Source organism: Anser cygnoides, chromosome 1 (assembly GCF_040182565.1).
Source record: "Anser cygnoides isolate HZ-2024a breed goose chromosome 1, Taihu_goose_T2T_genome, whole genome shotgun sequence".
NCBI lineage: Eukaryota > Metazoa > Chordata > Aves > Anseriformes > Anatidae > Anser > Anser cygnoides.
The window spans coordinates 43,541,824-43,561,851 of NC_089873.1; the positions used below are offsets into that span (position 1 = coordinate 43,541,824).

The 20,028-nt window shown below is 37.1% G+C and overlaps 1 protein-coding gene across 3 annotated transcripts in view; it reads left to right on the forward strand.

Annotated features, from left to right (window-relative positions):
- PTPRQ (protein tyrosine phosphatase receptor type Q) overlaps positions 1-20,028 on the forward strand; it is a 137,807-nt gene that overhangs the window by 107,095 nt on the left and 10,684 nt on the right. Inside the window, exons 51-57 of one of the 3 annotated variants that reach the window (XM_066993533.1) lie at positions 336-435; positions 1,274-1,402; positions 2,653-2,697; positions 7,975-8,001; positions 8,695-8,776; positions 15,497-15,587; positions 16,992-17,068. In XM_066993533.1, coding sequence (XP_066849634.1) covers positions 336-435; positions 1,274-1,402; positions 2,653-2,697; positions 7,975-8,001; positions 8,695-8,776; positions 15,497-15,587; positions 16,992-17,068 — 551 coding nt within the window. The remainder of the gene's footprint in view (positions 1-335; positions 436-1,273; positions 1,403-2,652; positions 2,698-7,974; positions 8,002-8,694; positions 8,777-15,496; positions 15,588-16,991; positions 17,069-20,028) is intronic. The other 2 variants (XM_066993539.1, XM_066993540.1) reach the window with 2 other exon arrangements.

A 20,028-nucleotide genomic window follows, 5' to 3' on the forward strand; every position in this document is an offset into this window, starting at 1 on the left:
TAGTGTTATACACACTCCAGCTGATGTGAGTGAAGTGTAGACCTACCATAACCTGCTTAGCAGGTAAACCTGAAGAGCACCACTGGATGGTTGTACAAATAGCTGTAGACATGTACTGTTAGCATATGTATTACATAGATCAGCAATGCTTAGGAGCTTCTAAACAAATGGCTCCTGTTTTTCTTTTGTTGAGCAACTCTGCAACTGATAAAAAACACATGCAGTTTTTATGAGATAGAAGAGTCTGTCTTTCATCTCTACCTGATTCCTTCCTGTTAGAAATGTAGAAATGATAATGGATCTATTAAATATCAGATTTCCACTTTCTGTTGCAGGTGAAGGACTGTCAGGAAGGTCTGTAGAAGTTATCCTTGCAGTTACTTTGTGCATACTTTCAGTTGTTCTTTTGGTGGCTGCAGTCTATGCTTTTGCAAGGTAAGATTTATGCATCCTTGCCATACCATGTTTGCAAATACTCAAAAATCTTTTAATGAAGAGCTGAAACAGTCCTATAAATGGAACTAACCTGTCATTTCAGAATGTACTGGGGTTTTTTTTGTGTTTTTTTTTTTTTTAATCTTTTTATGTAGAAACTTAGGGAGGGACTCACAGAGGCTAACTTTAGTCTCGTAGGGCTAGTCTCCATAGTTGAAGGAGGAAAACAAGCTTCCCCAGCGGGTGAATCAGAGCAGACATCTATCTTACCATTTTAGAGTCACTTCTCCATTCACCTGAGTGGAAGGTACAGCTCAGAGTGTCACCTGGTAAAGTTAGCATGATGGCTAACCCTATTTACTGTCAGCTCTGCGGGGAAACAGATTGATATGAAGTAAATATTCCAAATGCTATTTTCTGCCTTACTGATAAATTTAACAATTAAATACTTAAAAGTCTTACATGTGAAAGAGAAATGAACCTCTAATTTGAATTGTGAACAAATGCCCACATAAAGAAGCAGGCTGGGTACTGCAGAAATGATGTTAGCTTGCTCATTCCAGCGCAAGTTCTGTTCTTTCTCAGCTGCATCATTCAGGCATTGCCAAAGAATGTATGTAGGAAAACTAAAAGTATGAGTAGGCTAGATTCTTTCTGCATGAGTTTTAGACAAAATAACTGCTGGATTTGACTAAATTGGAAGTGAGAGCAGAATAAAGGCCAAGGAAGGACTTCTGGCAGCCATTTTTAAGTTTCAGCCTGTCTAATCAATGTATTGATATATATGTGCTTTTAAATTGTTTGCATATTTATTTTTGCACTAATATTTTCTTTTTAGAATTCGGCAAAAGCAAAAAGAGGGAGGCACATACTCCCCACGAGATGCTGAAATTATTGACACTAAATTCAAATTGGATCAGTTGATTACAGTGGCAGACCTGGAGCTGAAGGATGAGAGATTTACACGGTAAGCATACTCCTTAGGCAAAATAGTAGTCCAAAGGGGCTGTAGCCATGACCCCTTTCTGACCTTTGCTTGTTTGGAAGTGTTTGTGGTGTTCTTATTTACACAGGTCACTGAGATCCTTTTTCAAAGAATGACCTCCATCCTCAAGACACTTCTCACTAGCTTTTAGAAAATCACTTAATCTTCAGCTCTTTTTACAACAAGATAAAGATCTAAGTGCAAATCACTGTTTAATTGTGTTGGCAAAAAAAAAAAAAAAAAGGCTACATATCTTTAAACATACAGAATTTAAACACAGTAGTATTTTTGATGGCCCAGTGTTTTGTATAGATTGCAAACCTAACTAAGCATTTTGAAATAGTCAAACCCTGCAGAAGTCCTGGCTAGCTAATTCAATAACAAACCCGTCATTGTTTAATTGACATTTAGAAAGCTTTTTTTTTTTTCTTTTTTTTTTCACAAAGGGTTTTGCATAGTGTTTGAATTTCTGAGGAGTTCAGTACACTGGCTATGTAGCAAGTCCAGGCAATTCATATTTTCTGTCCAACAGAGAATCTTGTCATGGGTACATATCTGAAGGAAAACAGATTGTTCTTTCTGACTGCTGGAAAAATTGATATTATTCACCAATTAGATACAATATAATGATGATTCTCAACAATCTATGGCATCCAACTGAGTTAGAAATGTTTAGTGAACATTCTTTACCTACCTGTATTTTCCCTGCTGTGTCACAGATGAAACACTGTGGTAGGCAATCTCCTTAAAGATGAGAAGCCTAAAATAGTCTTGCCCTAGCAGTCAGGCATCCTACTGTTGCAGACTAGGAATAGCTGGAAGATGAAAGGTTGTAGCTGTTGACCTGTTTTGTTTGAATGTGTACATGTCTATGTGTGTGGTACAGAGTAAGCCAATTGCATGTACAAACGTGTTCAAAATAGTGCACACAGGAATGACTGCTTGTAATAGATGAGAAAACGTAGTAGGAATCATCTGGAAGTCATTGATATAGTGCATGTGGTGTGTTCTGTGTGGGGCACATGCCATTCAGATAGCATTGTTTTTACCTGCTAATAACAGTGGAATACATTCTCTGGAGACAGAATTATTTTCTATGCACTATGATAACTGTAACTTGTATAAATGACCATGACAGATCTTCAAAATGGCATTGTTTCCAAACTGTTAGCTGAATAAGAATAGTACTAATTTTGTTTATATACTAAAGTGTTGATGGGTTTTACTTCCAGATACTCCTCGTTTTTCTTTAGACGCAAGGAGATTTTTGTCATCCAGTAAGTTTTTGTCTTACTGAAGCAAAGTGGTGTGTTTTCCATTCTGTTCTCTTAATCTGTGTGCTACCACACTATATTGAATGATATAGTTAATCAATGTGAAATATCAATCTTTGCAGCTATACTTATGGCAAACAGTGGTATTTTTAATCATGAAATCCTATTTATTTTTAGTCCCTAGTGTTCATGTACAACAGTTCCACAAATATTTTGAAATAATTCAGGACAATTTTTACATGCAATTGCAAGTTATAATAATATAGCACTCGTGTATACAATCTATTCTTGAAACAAATGTAATGCAACTGTGACATACGAAATATGCTGTTTCTTTCCTTTGGCAGTTAGAAGGTGTGCATTTAAGAGAAGTAGTTTTTGTGTAGTTTGTGTAGTGCTGTGTAGTTTGTGTAGTTTTTGTTTTTGTTTTTGTTTTTTCTCAACCGCTTTTTTACTTATACTACAGATGTTTTGTTACTATGCCATTAGAACCACAGCAATATATCTATGTGGCCAAATCCTTTATCAGTTTGAGTAGTACCATTGTGCCACTTTTCTGTCCTAATTATGTGCAGTTTTGATTTGTACAGTCTCAGACTCTACAGGGTAATTGCAAACTATAATATTTCATGCTCAAATGCACTTCATTATGTGATTTATGTACAGCAAGGCCTTTACTACACAGTTTAATTACATCACACTTTATTTTAATGAGTCAGTTTCACATTTTGGTGTGGAGTTTATTTCCTTCCATTTGTATTTTCCTCTCTCCTCCTTCCCCATGCCACTAATGAACTGAAGCAAAGACTTGCTCCCAGGCCATTCTTGTAAGCTACAGGATGCAGCTGTTATATTTTGGACTATTATTTTTCAAACAGTAGCTGTACTGGAGCTACAGCAGGCTCCTTGTCCAGGCTCTTTGTTGAACATTATGGCAAATTGTGAAAGATTGAAGTGGAGGTATTAACTGAGCACTCCTCAGGACAGTATTCATGCAATCTTTTCAACTAGAAGTCAGTAAACGTACTGCATGACCCTACTAGATTACACATATACAGTAATGAGGGGACAGGATACCTTTGATCTGCTCAAAACTTTTGAGTTTATTAGACTCCTTTCAAGCTTTAAAGAATGTTTCAGTGTATGTAAGATTCTGCTCTGGTAATGTCAGTAGCCAAAAGAGGTTTTTTTGAGTCAACATTTTTTTCAAATCGGGAAATTCATGGTAAATCACAATTCCCTATAATAATTGTGCAATCATGGTCATCAGAAAAAAATATTGAAAAATTTCAGTGTCTGAAAATACTGGCTGCTGAATATACACCTTCTCTCAGCAAGTCTTTGTTAGACAATTAATTAATGAGATGTACCTTCAGAGGGCATTCAGGGAATTATATTCTACTGTATTCAGCAGAAAATGAGGTCCACTTTATGAAGCCAAAATGTTGACTTTGGAAGTTTGGGAAATGCATTGGTATCCATGATAGTAGAGATGATATGGAACAGGCAATAACAGAAAAAATCTAATTCTTTAAAACATGTATAGCCCATCAGTCTAGGCTGAATTAAACATTGATTCATTTAGTGCACTAAATATTTATATACTAGGTCCTCTCATCTCTTACTTTTTATATCTTGTCTATAGTGTTTGTCAATTCATTTTTCAAAGCAGATATTCATCTGCTGTGAATTGTTTCCTGTAAATTTTCAGGGCCCACCAGGCTTAGCCAGAGACAAGTAACTCCTCTGTATTCAAGGTGCTCACCTGGGAGAGAACTTCTCTGGCACCTACTTTCACAGTGATTTCTGTAGAAGGGGTAAAGCCATGTAGGTCCCTGTTTCTTAAAATCTTTCCATGAAAGTTACACTTTGTGGTGGATACTTTTAGGCTTTTGACTCATTCCATGTGAGACAGATTGACAAGCAAATGGGCACATATTTAGAAGAAATATTTCATAATTACAGACACTGTAAACCTTGCAAATAAATAACAGGCAATTAGAACTCTTTATGGAAAAGTATTGTGTATAAAATTCTCATCTTGTCTCACTTTTCCTGAATAGTCTGCCCTCAGTAGGTGTCTATGTTCAAAGTAATACTTCTACACAAACTTTCTCCGGACCAGCCTGTTTCTTCTTTCTTTGAGGGAGGATAGCCATGGCTCCTGCCTTACCTTTTCCTTCAACAAGCTTCCCTTCAGTAATCAGCTATCACTCATAGGCTTCCTGAGCTTTGTATCCCAGGAGTACAAGGTTTATAACTCTTTGTGTCCTGGTACAACGGGAGAAATGACCATGTGTTCTCTTTCCCGAGGCCTTTAATATTCAGGAAGGGTTAAGCTCCATATTGCTTTCAATTAACTTGCTAAAAATTAGTTCCTTCATTATTCCTAGGAAGTGTCAATGGTGCTTATGAGTTAAGCCTTTTGCCTACATTCTCATTTCTGTTGTTTTCCATTTGGACAAAGTTTTAATTCTCTGTGGATTTCAGATGATTGACCCAGAAAGAAAGCTGAGTCTGTGTGACAATATGGTCTTCAGTTACCACTGCCAACACAAATAAATGGCTTCTTTCTAGCTCTATCATAAGTAATCTGAGTGGGATTCAGATTTTTGATAGACTTCAAAAAAATCCCACACATGAAACAATACACTGTTTTAAAAGAAAATCAGATTTAAGGCAATAAAGCATTCTTTATCTTAGGGAATGTTTTTCTTCCCTGGTTTCAAAGTCGGACAACTGGGAACCTGGAATTGTCCTGCTGAAATAGGGAAATTGGCAACTTCATAGTTTGATTCTAATTGTGCTCATCAAGATCTAATGATATCTAAGTTCTTGTGCTTTATACAAAAGATACGGAAATGTGGAGAATGAGATTACAGGTAGATAGGTTCATTGACCAAATAATGTAAGATTATCACTATATATGTCATTCTCAAGAGACTTGGAGAAAAATGCTGTTTTTTTAATGCCTGAGGATGCTAAAGCTGAGCATAGCCATCTTTTATAAACCTGTAGTGAGGGTACAGAGATCTTTCCTTCTGAAGATTCTTATCCAGCAAAGCCAGTATCTTTGCCACAGTCTTATTTTCTGAGTTGCCAAGCTACTGCAATGTACACTTGCTACCAACAGAAGTGTGAGTTCAGTAGTTCTAACAACCAAGTTCTTCACTACAATATCTAAAGATAGGTTAAAGTGGCAAAGTGTAGGTGCCTTCTTTAAAATTTAGTGCTTCTTAAAGATAATATATGATTATGCCTATAAAAAAATGCCTGTCAGTAACATTTAAAAAAATGAACAAGAAAGTACCATCTGTAGCCCTGTTTAGTTCATTTTCTATGCTTCTTCAGTGCTTTACTTCTCTGCTTTGAGTGAGAATAAAGTGAAGTATTGAGGGGGTTGTGTTATGGTGCTGCTTGTCTCTGTGTTCTTTGTTGTTGGATCCATGTACCTTCAGCAATGAAGCACTAAATGTCATATTCAGGTTGCTTATGTGCAGCACTGATGTAATTTTTATTACCTAATGACCAAACTGTGGTGCAGTAGGCCTCTATTTGCTACCAGTTTGAGAAGAGGAAAGATAACAGCATTCCAAAAATTTCTAGAATGTCAGCTGGGAGATTACTTTTATTCTGCTGTTCTATGGTGAAGATAGATGAGTTCAAAGGAAAAGCAAATATTTTTTCTTTGTATGGACTGCTTATAATTTTGTCCTAAAAAAGCCCTAAACCCAGTGTTTACTTTCTGCTCAGTGGCAAGTGTATGTGTGCAATACATTGGCACACTTATTAAGAATACTTTCCCTTCTGAAAACTGTAGCCCTATAATGTTGCCAATATTACTAGACCATAGTTTCAGCTGATGTGTAATGCAAACAAAAGTGCTACAGTAACAGTAGCTAGATGTCTAAAAATTCTGAATAGAGTTGCATGCTTTGTTGTCTTATTGCCTTCTTATTTTCTGCTTAAAGCTCTCCTTCAGTTGTCCTAGTAAATGCTTGAGTTCAAGCAAAGAGTTTGAGCCTTTCTCTGTGAATTCTTACACTTCTTTTCACTCCAGTGAAAGTGACCCAGATGTTTCATAGCCAGTTTGACAAGCATTGTCATAGCGACATATGTACCATGAAGGCATGTTCAGTAGCTTTGACATTAACTTTTTAGATGCTTAATATTAAATGGTACAACAATTGTATCAATCTAATTTTGTTACCTAATTTAAAATGTAAATATTTAAGAACAACTTCACAAAACCAAGTATTTTTAAAGGAAATTGTATTTTCTACTGAAATTCTGGCAGTAGTAGGCATTTATATTGGTATCATAGAATATTTTTTGTAAGATTTGTTTTTAAGCATGTATGAATTTTGGAGAGAGCAAAACTCAAAATGTATACTTAGAGCTTTTTTGAAGAGGCAAGTTATCTTTTAAGTTGTATTTGTTCAAACTTTTTCACTTAGTCCTTTAGGCAATCTTTCTGAGTCCGAGTACCTGACATTTGTCTTCTAAATCCATAACGCTGAGACATTCTTAAATTCAGAGGTGATGATGATGACTAGGTTACAAGACTATCTGAAAGGTCCCTGGGGTTGTATGCTTATGCTTATGTAACACCTACATGAAACCTGCTGTGGAATTAGGTTAAAGTATGTTGCACAGTTTTTAAAATAACTATGTTCCAGAAACAGAATTAAACCTGTAAAAAATGAGCATGAAAACAGATACTAATTTTAGTTTAAAAAAAAAACAAAAACATTGCTACTGTTTCCTTCTGTAGAGGCACACTGATAGCATAATTCACCTGTGACTCATTTTAGATACCTGCTTAAAATGAGATGAAATCATAGCTATTTGTCTTGATTGATTATAAAAAGAGTCTAGAGTGACTAGCTCAGATACAGGTGTCTGTATTCAGTCAGAATAATCCAATCTCTGTTCTCTGAAACGTCCCTCAGAAGAATGACGTTGAGTACACAGTGTAAAATGAAGCTTGTCAATGTATATGAAGTGGTGTGCTCGAGGTATGGATTTCCCAGGTTCATATGAGCCCAGAACATTGTAAAATGATCTGAAGGGAATGATAGAAACTGCAGCTACCATATCTGCCAATACTTGAGATAAGAACTAAGTGAGAGTATCCCCCAAGATATCTGACGTATTTGAATCCATGAGAGAAATAAATCTGTTTCTTTAGTTAATTGAATAGTTCATCTAAAATCTATTAACATGCACAATATTGGTTAATTCACAACTTGCTACATTTAACAAAAATCTCTGTTGCAGGTTACTTAGTTATAGAAAATCCATCAAGTAAGTAGATTAAAAATTTTTATTTTGTGGTCATTGGTGAATCTCAATGTGTGGTTCCCTCTTCCATGTTTATTAGAAAAAAAAATAACAAAAACCAACAACAGAAAAAAAACTCCAAGCTGCGTATAAATCATAAAAGCATGACTAATTGCATGGTAACTGGAGAAATGCTTTCTCTCTCTCTAGGGTGAAGCCTGCATGTCTGTGTTTTAGCTTGGGAAGTAATACAGGGATATTTAAACTCCTTGGGGTTTAAAAACCATGTCATTATGAGAATGAGGTCACTGCAATATTTTATGTGTCTAAAACCTTGCAATGTATAAAATGTTTTCGGTGCGACAAAGAAGTATTATGTACTTTAGAATGCAATGGTAACTTTACAAACATCCATTAATGTCAAAACCTTGCTTTGGAATGTTGTTACCTATAAAAAACAATCCTACCCAACAGTAGTGTTAACATTAGCAACTGAAAAATTCGGTGAGGGGAAACAATAGGAGAAAATGCTTCTTTTTCAAGAGACTGAAAAGAAACCAATTAAGTGGACCGTAAACAATTTATAATTTTGTGTCTGCTAATATGAATTGCTATTGAACTGGAAAATGTTATTAATAAAACTGCAGTTAAATACAAATTAAAAGAATGATAAAGAAATCCCCTATAGGTCTCTAATTCTTCTGTCATTACTTGCAGGCCAATAAGCAAGAAATCCTTCCTACAACATGTCGAAGAGCTTTGTACAAACAACAACCTAAAGTTTCAGGAAGAATTTTCGGTATGTTGCTAGCAGTTGTCACAACATCGCAAGACCTTCTGTCATTTCGTGTGTCACATTTCATGTCCATTTTAAGCAGGCAACGCCATGAAGGACTCTGGCCTTGATAATCAATACCCAATTACCAGGTTGATTGTTTAGAAAGTAATATTACCTGATTTGGATTCTGCAGTCTACACTGCAACCTGATCAGAATTATTCACATAAGTGTCAGCAAGAGATGATCTTCTTTAGACTCCAATCTTTGCAAGAACACCACAATATTTATGTTTTTGCATATGTAGTGATGTATATGTTGCTTAATCGAGAACAGATTATTTAGGAATAGTTTCTACATATATACAGATATATTTAACTACTAAGTTAATTTTCCTCACCAAAAACACAGCTGACATTTATTTTCTGAAATGTTCAGGGCCCAGTCATATTGCCATGGAGTTCCAAAATGTTTTTCTTTCATAGGTTTCAGTGCAGACAGTAAAAAGTGTATGCACAGTAGTCTTGCTTTGCATTTCTTTACAAATAATAGGTCATACCTGTCATGCTTTTGAGAAGTGTCCATGTGAAGAGCCTCCATCTTCATGTATGAGAAGAACTCAGCAAGCTTGTGTTTCCTTCTGAAGAGACCAGCTTTCAAAATATACATTACATATATATAATGTATATATATTTACACATTTAAACCTCAAAGTTTTCACTATTTTCATTAAGTAACATTTTTATGGCTATCAAATTTTTGTTCTCAACAATATCTTTTCTCCTTGTTATTTCAGAATCTTTATCATCATCATCATCATTTTTAACACATACAGTCATTTGCCCTCACAAAAATAAATTGTCAGTCTCCAGTGACTTTATTGTTTTGGATTTATAGATTTACCATGCATTGCTTACCATTTGGATTAACAGAAGTGAAGACTAAACAATTGGCTTTTCTTCTGCTAGATTATAATATTTCAGTCTCTTAGGGAAAGCCAACAAAAGTGTGAAAAGATTAATGGTATTTCCTACAGCTTTTTGTTATGCTCCTTAGGTAAAATTGGTCTGGATTTAATAATAAAAAGCACCATAAAATTCTCTGAGCAGTAAAGCAAGGAAAACTTTTTCTTCCAAGACTAGAACTGTTATTTCACTTGAACAAGAGTGATTATAGTTATACTATGCATGACTGAGCAGATGAAAAGTTTTACTAGCAATAACATTTTCACATGTTAACTAATGTTCATCACTGGAAAGTTTCTAATACTACTTTCTTTACGTGTGACCCACATTAGGTAACCCTTACAGTATTGTAATGACTTAAAACTTAAAATAGACAAGTGTTTTATCAAGTAAAAATGTTGGCAATCCATTTAAAACATAATCAAACTCAAGTAGCTGAAGCCTTCTTCAACTAAACTATATAGTCAATTCATAATAATTCATTTGGGCTTCCATTTCATTTCTCTCTGAGCTTCAGCTTCCATGTACCAGAGTGTAGTGATGTCTTAAAATCACAGAAGCATAGAATTACAGAATAGTTTGGATCGGAAGGGACCTTAAACATTACCCGGTTCCAACCCCCCTGCCATGGGCAGGGACACCTTCCACTAGACCAGGTTGCTCAAATCTCTGTCCAATCTGGCCTTGAACGCTCCCAGGTTTGGGGCATCCACAGCTTCTCTGGGCAACCTGTGCCAGTGCCTCACCACCCTCAGAGTAAAGAATTTCTTCCTAATATCTAATTAAATCTACACTTTTTGTAGTGTGAAACCATTACTCTTTGTCCTATCACCACGCTCCCTGACAAAGAGTCCCTCCCCAGCTTTCCTGTAGTCTTCTTTAGGTACTGCAAAGTCGCTATAAGGTCTCCCCAGAGCCTTCCCTTCTCCAGGCCGAACAACCCCAACTCCACCAGACTGTCTTCCTAGGAGAAGTGCTTCAGTCCTTTTATCATCCTCATGGCCTTCCTCTGGACTCATCCTAATAGGCCCATGTCCTTCTTGTGCTGGGGGCCCCAAAGCTGAATGCAGTGTTCCAGGTGAGGTCTCACAAGAACAGAGTAGAGGGGGACAATCACCTCCCTCGACCTGCTGGCCACGCTGCTTTTGATGCAACCCAGGATATGGTTGGCTTTCTGGGCTGCAGGCACCCATTGCCCGCTCATGTCAAACTTCCCATTAACCAACACCCCCAGGTCCTTCTCCTTAGGGCTGCTTTCAATCCATTCTCTCTGTCCAGCCTGTATTGGGATTGCCCTAGCTCAGCTGCAGGACTTTGTTGAACTTCATGAGGTTTGTGTGGGCCCATCTCTTGAGCTTGTCAAGGTCCCTCTGGATGGCCTCCTAATCCTCCAGTGTGTTGACCACACCACACAGCTTGGTATCATTGGCAGACTTGCTGAGGGTACACTCAATTTCACTGCCCGTGTCTGCATGGTCTGCCCTTAGTGAAGCCATGTTGTGGTTGGGTGTCACCAATCACCTCATTTTCCATGAGCCTTACTGTAGTTTCCAGGAGGATCTGCTCCATGATCTTGCCAGGCACAGAGGTGAGACTGACTGGCCTGTAGCTCCCCTGGTCTTCTTTTTTACCCTTTTTAAAAGTGGGGGTTATGTTTCCCCTCTTCCAGTCAGTGGGAACCTCACTGGTTCATCGTTCTCCCAGTCCCCACCTTTGCCTTCTGGGGCCTGGGTTTTGTGGCTGGAGCTCTTGCTGGTGAAGGCTCAGGCAAAAAAAAGTCATTGAGTACATCAGCCTTCTCCATATCCTGTGTAACCAGCTTTTCCATTTCCTTCTGGAGAGGGCCCACAATTTCCCTAGTCTTCCTTTTATCAGTGATGTACCTATAGAAGATTTTCTTATTGCTCTTGATGTCCCTGGCCAAATTTAATTCTAACAGGGCTTTGGCTTTCCTAACATGATCCCTGGCTGCTCTGACAGTTACTCTGGATTCCTCCCAGGCTATCTGTCCTTGCTTCCACCTTCGGTAGGCCTCCTGTTTCTGTTTGAGTTTGGCAAGGAGCTCCATGTTCATCCTTGAAGGCCCCTGGCTTTTTGCCTGACTTTCTCTTTGTTGGGATGCATCAATCCTAAGTTTGTAAGAGCCTTCACAGAAGGCTTGTCCAAGAGCAATCAGAACTAAACAATAGGTGCAGTCCTTGACTGAGAGTGTATCTATAGCATCTGCAGCACCTATCTTGTCAGATGAGAAACAGGACTGACAATGCACTTGAATGACATCAGAAATGACAATGCATAGAAGCAAACAGACAGTGCACAGAGCTAGCAAACAGACCCCATGACCTGCATTGTTTCCATCTGTAGGCAATGCTTTAGTTTGACGTAAATGACTCAAGGCTCATACAATGTGTGTAGGAGAGCTGAATTCAGGCTATAAACCCATGGACCATTATATTTAAAGCATGTAGCCTGTTCCTGAGCGTTCTTGGGTTCTCTCACTGGCTATTAGTAAATTCAAGCACACTAGGAACTGGCTGTAAAAATATGGTAATTTATACTAATAAACTGTTAGTATATTCCCTGCCTTGAATTTGGACTGTTCCAGTAAGAAGTCATCCTGGACAATTCCAAGGTACACTTTGGAAGGTAAAGTAGTCCAGGGATCATTTCCAATAGGCAGTTTGTAGACAACATACCTGTTACACAGTTTTGTTAGCATTAAGTAGCTTTCTTCCTTACATGTAGTCTTGGAATCCAGGGACATTTTTGGGCTCATTTAATTTACTGGACTGACCTAGCTGCTGTGCTTAGAGATCTCTGGGGTTCAGTCTTGGACCACATATGAACATTGCCTTTATGTAAAATGATGAGTAGAGGATCTGGACCTCAGAATGGATCTGGATTCATGCCTTATCAGAAAAGACCGGTTTAAAGAAACCATAGGGAACCACAGGAACTGATGGCACTGCCTAACTGATATTCAAACTTCCAGCTTTCCAGAAGATATCTCTCAATGCCTTTGGAAAATCAAGTTTTTCTAGTAGCTGGCAAATTACTGAAACAGAAATACTTTTTTACAATAACGTCTGTTCATGAATAAAAAAGTGAAATACCTTTGAATGCCACCACAAAAGTACCATAAAAGTACTACAGTAAACAAAGTTCAAATGAATTATTTGAAAGCTTTATGAGTCTGCAATGAAATGTGGTTTCTGTGACAAATTGTTATTGAATCTGGGAATCCAAATAGTCTTTCCCCAATTCTGAAAATGATCATTGACTGAAATCCATACTGATGCAGAGAATTAGTACAAGGCTTTTAAGCTCTCATTCAGGTGTGGTAGCATCATTACAAAAGCAATATAATCTGCTTCTATATTTCCTCTTTAATATGGACTACTGTATAATAGTACTACTTTTGTAATAGTTACCTGGCAAGCTAAGACTCAGAGGAGTGAGTCAAATGAGGCAAGTAAGATCACACGACATGCACTTGATATGAGATCCCACAGTCGATAACACCTGCAAAACACCCTAGACATTTCATCTATTTTTTTTTCCTTAATGCAAACTTCAAGGACAAAAATTCTGTGGGAGAGTTTCAGCTTTTCGAATGAGAGGAATTTTGACACCTTAGGTGTGTTTCACTGTTCTTATCAAATCCTAACAATAATTTACAGAAGTCATTCTGTTCTGAGAACAGGGATCTTTCTTTAGGTTCAGTCATAGGATTGAGGCTTTAGTTCTTTAAGGGATTGTTGAGACAAAACAATGAGGCAACTCAAAGATAAAAGAAATGTACTTTGTGTATGGCAGAGGTTGATTCAAATGCAAGATTTTAAAGCAACAAGTGCTTTAAAGAAATGAGAATGATGTTTTCCTATAATATATTACAGTCCTTCATTTAATTTTATATTTACTTCATGTCTATTAACCATGTTATCTATTTATTTGACATAAGGATATAAATTTAATGCCAGACATTCTTTATATTGTAAGACTTTAAGTCACAAACTTTCTTTTTAGAAGAACAGGCAAAATCATAGACTTTTCATCCCTAGATGAAACATATATTCAGCAAGATTTTGAAGGGCATGGATGGGATCTAGTCCCTTGTTAATTTTCAAAGGTAGTTGAGCATCTAGTTGTTCTCTGCAATTCTTCCCCTAATTCTTTCCCCAAGGAAATATGTGTCAGAGCTAGAAAGAGGTCAAGTCTCTTGTTGGAAAGTCCTTTGCTTTCATCATAAAACTTTCCCTTCATGTTCAGAAACACCTGCAGTTATACATTATTGAGGATATAATTATAGAAGTGAAATAGTCCTCATGCTTCATGCCATAGGCTTTTTGTGAGTTGGTGAAATAAACAAATTGCCCAGGGTATAATATTGCATGTAATACAGTTGAAGGGTTTTGAGCTCTCTTATATGTCAGGCATCATCCATTGGAAGAAATGGTATACCAAATTAGATGGATTATTGGTTTGGTTCATTATGTCACATTTTTAAATTGTGCCATTTTGATAATGCTTATATCAAATTATTAATATCAAAAGCCATCGAATGAGACAGACAAAATATTTGATTTAGCAATGAGACGAAAATCACTGGAATATAAAATACTCTTGCTTTTTCAATTTTTTCATTACTTTATTTATTTATTTATTTATTTATTTGCTAAGAGTTGCCCATTAAATTTTGTTTATAGAATGCAAACTGTCTCAAATAGGGTGAAAGAGCACTTGAACATGATTGACATGGAATCTGATTATATGGCTGTCTGTCCCACTAGAGAGTAACTAAAAGAGAAATTTGAAGGGATTCCCCAGCACAAGCAACAAAAGTGTGTATAGTACACATTCAGAGCAATAGGTAGATCTTATCTGAATCTTCACTTAGAAGTTGAAATATATCTACATATAAAATTTGTCAAAGAAATGGAAAATCTATTAAAGTTAATGTAGTTAACTGAGAAATAGAATAAATAGTCTGAATTCTGGCTTTTCTATGAGTTTTTCACTGTCTCTTCACCACTGTGAGATCATCACGTTAATGTACTTACTGCCTTAAAAAGTCATGAATTTGTCTCCCCTCTTTTACTCAGCTTTGGAAATTACACTTATATATGTAAAGAAGCACCCCCTTCAAATAAGTTCTTCAATGTGAATGATTTATTCATCTCTGCCCTTCTGTAACAGAACTAATGATCAGTTATGAAACTGTGGTATGACCAAAAATAACTCTTCCCACCCTTTTCACAAACAGTCCTGTGAACAATAACTAATTGCCAGTTGTCTCAACTTAATTAAATTCTCATCAGTTCTCATGCTGTGGCAAAAGCTCTCCCAAGCTAAAGGAGTCAGGAAGAGGCAGTATTCAAAAATAAGACTGAGTCAGTAGGGCATGGTTACCAAGTATGTGATTTCATGAAGAGACAGAAAAGAACTACAGAAGGTGATAGGCTGACTTTATCTGGACTTGGAAAGGTGAATGTTCATGCAAGTTTTAATTCTTCAACTCAACAACATTTTTTGCAGTGCTTCATCTAATGTTGCTGGTGTAACTAGGGTTGACAGTGAAGTGGGATGCTCCATTGTTTCCAGCTTTTCTTAGAAACATAATATGTTACAGAACTAAAAAATTCTCACTCTTACTGGATTGATTGTATCAGGGGAAATTGCTATTAATCCATTCCTTATATTTACTGCAGGTGAAATGCAAAGGTTTGTTAAAAAATATTTATGATTCATTCTGTGATTCTACGTTTTATTCCTTTACAGGAACTTCCCAAGTTTCTTGAAGACCTTGCTTCAACTGATGCTGATCTGCCTTGGAACAGGTCTAAGAATCGTTTCCCAAACATAAAGCCATGTATGTGTGTTTACTAATCAACTCCTCAGTTTTGCTCTCTACCTTCAATAGTGCAGCATATATTTGGAATGCAGCTGTGGTTTTATTTGATCTGTCTTTGGTATGGCAGTACAATCATGTCCGCATTATGAAATAATTCTGTCAAGTAGTTGGTATTTCCTTTTTTATTTATTTTTTTTAAAGACAGGTTTATTTGCAAGTAGCTTTCAACTTGCTCTCACAAGCTTTAATATGCAGGTGCAAGAAACTGTAGCCTCAGTAGTTTCTTAGCTTTGTAATTCAACCCATGTAGCAAACTCTTTAACATTCTTCCTGGTTTTTTTTGTTTTTTTTTTCCCTTTAGTGAGAAGTAATTTTTTTAAAACATATAAAATCCACATGTTTGTGCATTCAGCTACCACAGGAGCTTGGGTATGCTTTCTTGTGGATATGTGTAACTGTGCTGCAAAGGTTCCATAGAAGATCAGAGTAACTGTATGATAACTTATAAGCCAAGGCTAGATTTTATCACAGGAGACAGGAGTCTGTCTCTCTGTACTCAACACTGCTTCATTTTTCAGTTAATAAGACAAGAAATGTCATTATTATTTTAAGCATTAGCTGTGATGTGAGATGGGCAGAATGGCATTCCTTGGTTAATAATGCTACTTTCTGTGCTATTAACTTTTCACAGCAGCTGTTACTGCTATCTACTGCCTTGTTCAAGCCGTACTCTAAATTACAGTCACTAAAAATTGATATTCGTGACACAATAAAATATAAACAGATGAGTTTCACAATTTTTTAACTTTGTGTTCTAGTTTTTTTAGTAAGGTGTGGACCAAACATCGAAGTTTGGAATGTTTGGTTTCAGCGTTCACTTACATATATCTTTCCTGGTTTTCATCATTTCTGAATGCGTACTGTGGGCCCAAATTGGAAACTCTCAATCACTTTTTATTTAGTCTTCTTTGAAACAAACTTTTCTGTTACAATGAGTTTATGTTACATAAAAGAAGTTTGAAAAGTGCCAACGTCTGGGTCAAATTTGTCACATGATAAAAAGACTGTCAGTTCCTTCGCCCTGCTTTCCGATTTGTATGGAGGTTGCCTATGCTAGAACAGCATGGTTTAAAGTACAGAGGCTACCATTAGTCAGAGGATCCTCCTACACACATCTAGTTTGAAGATTTGGAGCATCCACCATTTTAACAAAAAAGAACTATATTAAAATATTTCTGGAATAGGAATGACCATGCAATAGTGGAAATTGGTTAAATTGCCTTTGTAGTGAGTGTTCCACTGTGTCAAATGTTGTTATATTAAAAATAATATTATTTTTTAATTCTTAAAACTCCATTTGTTATATGAATCCATGTTTTTTGAACAAATCTTCTAGTTAACTCGACTTTATTTTCATGATAGATAATAACAACAGAGTAAAGCTGATGCCTGATGCTGCTATTCCCGGATCTGACTACATTAATGCCAGCTATGTATCTGTAAGTAGAAAGTCTCTCACATTGTTACTATTTCTATTTTCTAGTACAAGAACAGGTCAAGAAATAACTTGCAAGAAGAACAGTATTCTAATCTTTCTTTCATTCACTACAGCTACTGTTTCTGTGGCATTGTTCAAGTGATTCCTGTGGCATTGAACCTGACTAGTTAAAATATAAATTCTCCTGTTTTCATTGCTCACCAATGATTTTCAATACTAATTGAAACTGAGTTCATCAAATTACCTCATTTAAAACATCTCATATCACTATTGTTAAAGGCAAGAGTGAAACTACCACTGAGGTCAATTGTTTAGAGATGAGCATTATTTTCTGTCTTGGTACAAGAGTTGGAACCGTTGTATACAAACAGGATAATTCAAAGATAATCAAACAGTTTTATAGAAATGGCTAGTAATTTGGGTGGTCAGGGTTTATATGGCTTATTTTGTGAAAAATATGATGGCGGAAAATGTAAATATGCTTTTTGAAGAAGAAAACAATACTGTATTTCTCATTGTCAACTTTCTTCACAGACCTCGCATTTTCTAGTTGTGTTCTCAGTAAATTCTTTGACTATATTTTTTCTGTCGTCAGTCTTGCCTATATCATTTTTGTCCTCCTGAAACTCAAAGTATCTGTCATAATTATGCATTTATTTTGTTGTAACAGTGGATGATGGTCTCAAGTGAGGTCAAGACTTGATTTACACTAAGGGCTGTTCATACGCATAGCCAGACATGCAGACTGTAGTCTAAATGGATGACACAATGGCAAGTAGAGGTAGTTATTCCCAGGCAACTAGAAGACATTCACAGGGAATCAGCCATAGAGCTGAGAATGGGTGTCATACCTCAACAACATCTTCCCTTCTCATTAGCAAAAGCATGTAATTTCCTGATTCTGACAAGCAGTAGAAAGAAAGAGCCACACCATGCTGTTACTTGGCAACATGGCTCTGGGACACACAACCACTGAGAAGGAGATGAGATGGAGCATGGTCTAGACTTTACCCTTCTTGTCACTAACTAACATGCCAAGGCTTAGGAAAGGAAAACTAACAGCAGAAGCCAGCTGCAGAGAGTATTCCCTGCTGAGATTGTCTATCTTTACTGCATGTAGGCATCACACTTTAGATGACCATTCATCAGTGAATAGACCATTTTTTCAAGGCTAAAGCTTTACCCTTTATATGTTTTCACTTCATATATTTGTGGACATGTAAATATATAAATACATATAGGAGTAAATATACAATAAGTGTTTGTGTGTATTTACCTACTTTTTTATCTAGGTGTATATAGATATGCGTATGTATAAAGAGAGGAAAATAGAGATCTTTAAAAAATGGAAACTTGGATGCTACTTTTATTTTCACTGTTTAAACAAGAAAAAGTCAGTAACTGAACTGTGGATTTTGTATCCCTGAACTACAGTTCCTCACCTCACTCTTAAACTAGGGAGGATTAACATGGTTTCCCACTGCTACCTGTTCTGCATATTATAGATAGAATAAGTAAGAGGCATCTGTGAATTATAGGGCTATATTCCAACAAGGAACTTTGATGGTACTATAAACCACTGTGTCAAGTTTTTTGAACAATAAGCTGAACTCTGTGATATCACAGATTGCTTGCTCTACAGTATAAACATATTCTTCTTATTGCTATTGCTGTTATTTTAAATGCTCTGTAGTACATAGAGTTCTGCAGGGTATGTTTGGTTTATTGGAGAAAACAGATCCATGAGAACCCATGCTTGGATATTTACACAGATTTTTTTAACTTCCTTTTCACTAAATTTTGCATCAATTTATAAAGGAACTAAACAAATGAAGCCAACACTGGAAAAAAAAATCGACCTCTACAGAAAGGTTTCTTAAAGACCTTCTATCAAAGATTAGGGATCAAATGCACCCTCAGTAAGATGGTGGATGACACCAAATTGTTTGGGAGTTCTTGCTAATCTGCTTGAGGGCAGGAAGGCTTTGCAAAGGGATCTGGACAGGCTGTATCGACGGGCCGTGTCCAGACACATGACATTCAACAAGACTAAATGCTGGTCCTGCGCATGGGTCATAACAACCCCATGCAGTGGTGTAGGCTTGGGGAAGAGCAGCTGGGAAGTTGCCTGTCAGAAAAGGACTGAGGAGTGCTGGTTGACAACCTGCAGATTATGAGCCAGCAGCGTGTGCCCAGGGAGTCAAGAAGGCCAATGGCATCCTGGCTTGCATCAGAAATAGTGTGGCCAGCAGGACTGGGGAAGTGATTATCACCCTGTACTCAGCACTGGTGAGGCCGCACCTCAAGTACTGTGTTCTGTTTTGGGCCCTTCACTACAAGAAGGACATGGAGGTGCTCAAGTGAATGTAGAGAAGAGCAACAAAGCTGGTGAAGGGACTAGAAAACAAGATTTATTGAGGAGTGACTGAGAGAATTGGGACTGTTTAGGCTGGAGAAGAGGAGTCTGAGGGGAAACCTCATCGCTCTCTATAACTACCTAAAAGGAGTTTGCAGCAAGTTGTGTGTTGGTCTTTTTTTCTCAGGTGACAAGCGACAGAATGTGAAGGAACAGCCTCAAGTTCCACCAGGGAGGTTTAGATTGGATATCATGGAGAATTTCTTCATGGAAAGGGTGGTTAGGCATTGGAAAGGACTGCTCAGGGAGGTGGTGGCATCCCCATCCCTGGAGGTATTTAAGAGATGTATGGACATGGCACTTAGGGACATGGTTTAGCAGTGGACTTGTAGAGTTAGATTGATGGTTGGACTTGATGATTTTAAAGGTCTTTTCCAACCTAAATGATTCTGTGATTCTTGAGGATCACTGGAAAAACATCACAGTTGTGTGTAGCTTGCACTAGCTCTCACACGGCTCCTCAGTTTTTTTCTCTGGCTTTGCTGCACCTTAGCACTATTTTAATTCTGCTGTGCTGGCCTTCCCCTGACACATCTCTTTGTGAC